This window comes from Chenopodium album, chromosome 22 (assembly GCF_948465745.1).
Source record: "Chenopodium album chromosome 22, dcCheAlbu1.1, whole genome shotgun sequence".
Classification (NCBI taxonomy): Eukaryota; Viridiplantae; Streptophyta; class Magnoliopsida; order Caryophyllales; family Amaranthaceae; genus Chenopodium; species Chenopodium album.
This window is the reverse complement of record NC_137855.1, coordinates 40,859,105-40,866,736: the sequence shown is the minus strand read 5'-3', so window position 1 is coordinate 40,866,736 and position 7,632 is coordinate 40,859,105. Positions and strand designations below refer to the sequence as shown.

Below are 7,632 nucleotides of genomic sequence, written 5' to 3'. Positions count from 1 at the left end.
GGGGGGGGGGGGGGCGAGGGAGCTGCGGACTGCGGCCATAATGTTCCTAAGTTAGGTTGTATGTGCAAGAGCGTGTGACATTTCAAAGTAATGTACAAAATTATTTTTTGTAGGATGGGCTGTAAATTTCTTACGTAATTACGATATAGATCTGAATCTCTCCATATGTGAGGCTAAAAGTATGCATTATTGAGGTTTTGCCAATCAAGTGGACAAGAATCTAGCCCCTAATTGTCATGTATAACTTAGATCTCATGTGACTCAAGACCCTTAACAACCTACTGCTACAACATTATATTTATTTTTCTGGTACACACAAACTACTACAATATGACATTACATAATACTTTTTTCTCAGAAATAATTTACTAAAATAACAATAAACGTGTGAAATTTACATGTGCAGCAGCCAGCACTCAGCAAGACAAACAAATATTTCAGTAACTACACAAGGAATCATTCAATATAAATGGTCTTAGGAGCAAAGCACCTAGCCAAATATGAAAAGGAATATGCAAGGAAGAACCAATCTTGTAAAAGTAGTTTAGAAAACTGCTGCCATCAAAACAAGGTTTAGTTTCGAGTTTTGACGCATCTTAGCTGAGATATGCAGGTGAAATAACAATGGCTAAATAAAGCAAGCATTATCCATAGCAGGTTTCTCATCAATAATCTTGCCATTTTACATGTAAGGTACAAATTCTTGTTGGACCAGAACATAGCCACACAAAATTGATCCAAAACAATGGATATTAAAATTTCTAATTGTTTTGCTGATTAATGGTAAGAAACGAATTTGGCAGAGATTTCTATACAACCACCTAAACCCCTTTTACACAGCTAATTTCCAGTTTTCTGAAGCACTCCAGAGAGGTTATAGGGTTGGAACTGTCCTCCAAGACTCCTTGATGGGGTAGAATAATGATTTGACTTGAAGCATATGTTTGCAACCAATTTTCTGATTCACAAATACAAGTGAAGTTATGACAGTTCGGTTATTATACGTTCACACTTGTCTTCCAAGATTTTCACAGCTTCGGTAAATAGTACCTCAGGAGCCAACGCTCCAGTTGATTCAATGGTGACTGGGAGCAAAAAAAAATATAGTTATCTCCAAACCATAATTCTAATATAGAAATTTCTATAAAAAAAAATTAACTAAATGCAGGGCTGGAAGGAAAATTAATATATCTATGCCACCCCTAATACTAGACTGCAATTGCCTGCCACCAAGGAATACCACTCAATAGACCAAAATTCAAATCTCGAACTATTTAAGAATGTCATTAAGAAGGATAAACAACTTATCTGCACGCCAAGAGGCGAGTAGTGGTTCAAAAGTAAGAGGGCTCGGTTCCTCTTCACAAGAGATATGACAACATAAAATGTAAAGAGCCTACCACAGTCCACAGTGACTTGTTAACAGAAAGCATAGTTACCCCAGGAATGTGAACTCTCAGCTCATAATGCATCTTCTCGAACTTTATACTATAACAGAACCCAAAAGGATAAAAAAAAAATCTCTTGTAAAACTTCCCTGAGAATTTAAACACACAAAGATGAAACCTTAGGGTCCAATTTTCCATCTATACATGGAGTACACAATTTTCCTGCTGCTGAATGAAGTAGGATTCCACAAGAAATCTATAGCTTATACAATAATCTTCCTAGTAAGGGTAATTCCAGCTAGAAAATAACAGGAGGCAACATTGCTTACGCATAAAATAGTTTATATTTGGATGAGCATAACTTACATATAAAATGATCTTTCTTACGCCGCAAAGCAACATATTTGTCCCATCCTTCCTCTCTAATGCATTCTCTGCAAAGGGTACAGGATCTTGGTCGTGGTGCTGTTGCTTTCCTACCTGTTAAGGCACAGGTTTTGATAAGGAAGCAAAAAAAAAGGAGGGGGAATATATTTCCAAGAAAAAGCACAAAATCATTGTGCAGTGATAATATGTAGAGCACAATACCAGTAGGAGTGTCTTCAATGTCAAAAACATTAGCTGGACATTTTTGTACCAGCTTTTCTGCCTCTTCATCAAGAATATCTTGCAAGAGAACAACCTATACCATCAAAGTTGATGATATCAATACAGTCACACAAAAGGGGGGGGGGGGGGGGTCAGATAGCATTGTAGGCATTTTACCTCAGGAAGCATCCGGTACCAAGCAGTCGCAACTGGGGACCACTTTGCATGTTCTTTACCAACACCTTTAACAGCATGTGCTTCGAGTTCAATTTCCTAGACATATGACAAAGTTGACATGTGATAAAATTACACATCAAGACTTCACAAAGGAGTTTGTGAACAAGCATCAGCAATTGATAAAGGAAAAACAGAAGCCCACAAGGGGACAAGAATCCCTCAATCGACAAACTGCCATCTTTAATTTAACTACCTAAGTTTAGTAACAAGCTGCTAAATTCAATGGATTAAGTTACCAGCAGATACAAAAAGCAAGAGATATGAAAGCTACCTGTCCTGGCCCAATCCTAGCTAAAGTGATATCAGGATACTTCGGATGAATTGGATTTTCTGATAATTCAGGTAGCCCATCCTGGCTAGACTTAAAATTAGTATAAGTTTTGGGTGCGGTGGTTGAACTTGATGCTTTATTTTCTATCTCCAATAAGAACATACTCCCTTTTGGCAACCACTTCAGCTCTTCTGACTTGACTGCAGCAAAACGATAGCAATAGTTATTCAAACGCATTACAAGCAAATGAATCAATGAAGGTGAGCAGGTAGTACAAATTACAAACTAATTTGCGCACCCCTATGTCCCTAACATACCCTAAGGATAGTAGTAAAGTTATACCTGACCGCCGTGGTTCTTTTTGTTCACAACGAGCATGAAGTCCAAAAACAATGGTGTTTTTCTCATTTGGTTCATCCTTTTCTACAAAAATATATAATTAAATCATTAAAGGAACACAAATTTGGTAAGTTTATAAACTTATTGCTATCAGCGTAAAACACATAGAGCTTATACCTGACTTATAAGAAAATAACCTCGGGTCAACTTTTAAGGGAACGAGCCCCAATCTGTGCGCAAGAACCTCATCCTGAACCACTGACGTGTTTTTTGCTATAAAAACCTTCTCAATGGCCATTGTGGGAACCTAAAATAACACTTCAAAGTTAAATTCAATTTTCACACAGAAATCACCAAGTCATTAAGTTTCCAACTTGGACCATGTATAACAATGCATAAGCCACATTCAAAGACAAGAAACAATCTAGCCTTACATAAAAATACAATACATTCAATCATTCATCACCCATCCTCAGCTCTGAAATAAATAACAGAAGAAATCCCGAAACTCATACAATGCTGCTAGTATAGCTACCATCAATACCATGATAGTCTGTATAATTCATTGGGTATAGAAGGGGGTTATATTATGGTAGTGCATGATAAGTTGGTTAGGACTCAGGATTAGCTTGGAGAGGAGAGTCAATTAGAGAAAATGAAGGAACTGCCATACATAGAGGAGATTAGAGAGAGAAGGAAATGGAATAGTATTGAGAGAATTTTACATTGTTTTAGCTTGTATCTGGAAGTGTCCACTATCCAACCACTAAAAGGTATGCGGTATATGCTCAGTTTGATAATTTAATCCAAATTACAATCAACTATCATTTTCCCCCAAATTCTCTTCTTCTTACTCATTTCTACACCATGATTCAAGTCAATTTCATCTGCTAGTGTAAATGTGAGAGTAATCAACTAGTCATAGAAAGGGCATAATCAAAATTTCATCTTTCTGACGTTTTCTGGTGTGATTAACAACTAGTACACGCAATTTCAAACTTTTCAGCTCATTCCTCAAGAGGGCAAGTCAAATAATAACTTCTTGGCCACACAGCACTAGAAGTTATAAAACCTTCTCGTCCGGTCAAGTTTTCGGCCTAAAAGTTTTTAAACAGAGGGCACGAGGATTTATTTTTTCCTCTAGGATTTGGAAAATCTCTTGAAATTCTCAAGACAGAGAACTTATTCTCTGGTATAGCAACCTTTCACTTACTACATCTTCTAGGAAATCAAATTTGTATTTTATGCCAGGGGTATCAGGAAAGCTTATAAACTTGTATTGTGGACCTCAAACAAGGAGACAAAGTTTCGGTAATTTTCTTATATCCTCACTTTGTCATCTACACTCTCATCAAAACTCATTCCTCTGACGTTAATAGCCGTGCTAAGCAACCTATTTACTTGTTTGCAAGACCGTAACTTCAGTCTCCAACTGATTTGAATTAGTCAGTCACAGGGAACTCTTCCCAATTTCTAAAGATTATGCACTATAATGTTTAGCTTCTGACTAAATTGTGCTACACTCTTATTCCCACAATTGGGGTAAACTAGATACATCACACCACAAATCTTACTTGAAACAAAAATTGTCATAAAAATCAGCTCACTCCTAACCTATTCCCCATTTATCGGTATCTCCGAATCCAAGCATAAGTGACTACTCTACTACAAGTATTATATTTTATCAAAGATGAAAACTTTTTCCTGTGTCACTTCGGTAGTACATGAGACTATTATTTCCGAACATCGGTAGTACATGAGACTATTATTTCCGAACATACGAAGTCAATTTTTCTATATCCAAAGACTCAATCCTCATAAGTAACAATAAAATTATAATCCACACATAGAATTCAAAAGGGATCAAACAAAAATAGAATCAAAATCCCAAAAATTCACAAAATAGATGACATACATAATAACCATCAAATTAAACGAAATATAAAGTTATAATCCAACCCAAAAATAAAAAAAAAATTACCTCGGAAATGAGAATTCGTCGAAAAGCATTAGCCAAAGCAGCATCAATACCAATCATATCAAACTCAATTTCATCCTCAGTAAGACGATTGACAACGACTTTAAAGTCCTTAAAGAAACTCTCTAAGCTCGAATTATCAACGCCCATTGAAGCATAAGCTCCAGAATATAAAATTGATTCAGTCTGTTGACAAAAAACGCCATTAATAATGGAGAAAATAGAAATCAAAGATCAAAATTACAAGAAACTGAAGAAAGGAAGAGAGAGTACGAACGTCATTAGGAGCATCGAGTTTGCAGGAGACGCGAGTGCGCTTGAGCTCGAGGTGGTCAGGGAGTTTTGGCATCGTGTGTGTTTTGAGAATTTAGGGTTTAGGGTTTTAGGAATCCCTAAATCGTTTGTCTATTTAAACTTAGGGGAGGAAAAGGAAAAGATGAGCTTGCCTCTAAATTGTTTGTGTATTTTACTCTTATGGTGTTTGCCACTTTACTTGGAAGTTGGAACCTTCTATTATTATAGCATTGGGCTACGTATCTATTTGAGTTGGGTTTAATTTTGGCTTGAATCAATCATATTGCTCGTAAGTCATTGTTTTTTGTTTTTAGAGAGCTACTAGGGCGAAGCTGAGAATCAATCTCGAGATCTCCTAGAAACGAGAAGAAACCTCTAACCACTTGAGCTATTTCTCACTCTATGCTCGTAAGTCATTGTGTCCATATAGATGAGTTTCTGGATCAAGTAAGCGAAATCTGATCAATTTTTGACACCAGTATTACTCCCTCTGTTTTTTTTATATGCATCACTTTGACAATTGCACTATTCACATACCATGGCTGACTTGATTTTTCACCTCTAAAAATGAATAAATGTTATTACATTATATATCATTATATTCGACGTAATGTCTAGTTTCATAATGTACTTTTGTTACAATTTTTACTAATACACAATTAAAGATATTTATGGTCAAAGTAGTATCTCGGCAAATGTGCCGGTCAAACTAATGCATATAAAAAAAACAGAGGGAGTAATAAATACAAGTATGGTTTTTGCCAATAGTATAATTATTAAGATTTTGATTTTAACACTAGTAGTAAAATTTGGTCAATAAAACACAATTTTATTAGTTTAAACCAATCTTCCCCAAAGACAATTTGAGGGTGAGAGTTCACTTACCCTCTCTCAACTTTCAAATGGTCTTACCTACTAACTCATACTAGATTATCTGTGCAAGGTTCCAGTTTGATAGGGCACCTTTTATTCGCGTACCAAAACAAAAATTAAATGTGACACTACCAACCTTAATGGCCTAGTATCTTCTTTTAGAATTATGCTAAGTTTCGAGAATCACCCCTACGGAATAACCATGTCAATAAACATGCTCACTCTTGTCAACTTAATTTATGAACCACGCGGTACTCGCATTGGTACGCCGGAAAGAATTTAGCGAAAATAAAATCTTAATTAGGATACTTTGCGCCAAAATAGTAGATTTGTATCAAAACAATCAACGAGGTCAGAAGCTCCCTACTTCTCAAAGACAAGTTCATTGTGACACTACACTCAAAGAACAAGTACTCCGTACAATAAACGTTACTCTCTTGCCTCATAGACAGGCCAACAATGTCGTTTATAAAATGTAGTTTTTGTACCGAAGATCTTTCCAATTGATATATATTTCTTGTTGTTGTACTGAGTGTTTTATTTTGAATTGTGGCTTTCTCATCTGTCTGACTTTCATTAATTAGAAAAGCCAACTGCCTTCTGTATCTGTGTAACAATGCATGTAGTCTTCAGACCTCATTCACCTGATATATTTACATTCGCTCAATCAGTTCAACATAAACTGGTCTCTCCATTTACTTTCGTATTCTTGCAGGATTCCACAATCATAAGATTACTTTTCCTCTAGATCATTACAAACGGTATAAACTAAACAGGTTCATGTTTGCCAAAAATAAATAAATTTTGAAATTTCAAAGTGATAGTATTAAATAAAAAAAATTACTTGTACAAAACTTCAAAGTAATACAATGTAGGATTATAGGTACTCTAAGCAGAATTTCATTAATCATATTCATACGCACCTAAAATAGGATCACATGTATAACACACAAGAATCACATAATTATAACGCAACAAGTTGATTGACAAATCAAGGGGAGAATAGAGCCCAAACAGGATTATTTCTTGTTGTGGGGTACGGTGCATAGAGAATTCATACTTTTGAAGTTCATTGTCAATTGATTCTCACCAATTTTAGGTATTTCTAATTATTTTACTATTAGAATAAATTTAAATCTACTGCGATCTTATTAAAAGACGTTTCTAAAAACGTCTCTACGCCACGTAGAACCCTCACTATGCCACGTCACTAACTCAACTCCTTATTATGTCACGTCAGTTACTCCATTCCTCAATATGCCACATCATTGCACTACCAAAAATACTCCATGTTCTCAACTATATTGAAAAAAATATATGGATGACAAGGTTCGAACACTAGACATCTTGGAAATTAAAAGAGATTATTGTCTAACCATCTAGACTAATAGCTAATTATGTTTTAATGTTGCACACTAAATAGTATAATACTATAAAAGTATTGAAGCTGCACAACTATAAAAGTAATATCTCGGAGCAACGCCCGGGCTACTCACTAATTTAATCATTAAATGAAGAGCAAAAACTAACTTGGATTAGTTGGGTGTATGGTGCACCAGGTGTGTATGGTACACCGGGTGTATATAACAAATTCTATGTAATAATTACTACAAGTAGTTATTACATATTTACATGTATGTAAGAAGCATGTAGTGTAAGCTTTT

At 35.5% G+C, this 7,632-nt stretch overlaps 1 protein-coding gene across 1 annotated transcript; it reads right to left on the bottom strand.

The window, feature by feature from the left end:
• Positions 1-629: 629 nt before the first annotated feature.
• Positions 630-5,213, bottom strand: LOC145605170 (uncharacterized). The gene is made up of 9 exons (XM_081661200.1): positions 5,079-5,213; positions 4,805-4,987; positions 3,001-3,130; positions 2,827-2,907; positions 2,485-2,684; positions 2,154-2,249; positions 1,977-2,070; positions 1,755-1,868; positions 630-1,085 (listed from the first exon to the last, which is right to left on the bottom strand). Exons 1-9 carry the CDS (start codon positions 5,148-5,150, stop codon positions 982-984), a joined length of 1,074 nt encoding a protein of 357 aa, XP_081517326.1. The 5' UTR covers positions 5,151-5,213; the 3' UTR covers positions 630-981.
• Positions 5,214-7,632: the final 2,419 nt, after the last annotated feature.

What these genes read in the sequence shown, in the direction of transcription:
- LOC145605170 (XM_081661200.1), bottom strand. Translation starts at nt 5,150, where the DNA reads ATGCCAAAACTCCCTGACCACCTCGAGCTCAAGCGCACTCGCGTCTCC. An exon ending in AAAAGAACCACGGCGGTCAG is followed by an intron (nt 2,685 to 2,826) that starts GTATAACTTTAC and finishes GTTTTGCTGCAG; the next exon opens with TCAAGTCAGAAGAGCTGAAG. An exon ending in GGTACCGGATGCTTCCTGAG is followed by an intron (nt 2,071 to 2,153) that starts GTAAAATGCCTA and finishes TTGATGGTATAG; the next exon opens with GTTGTTCTCTTGCAAGATAT.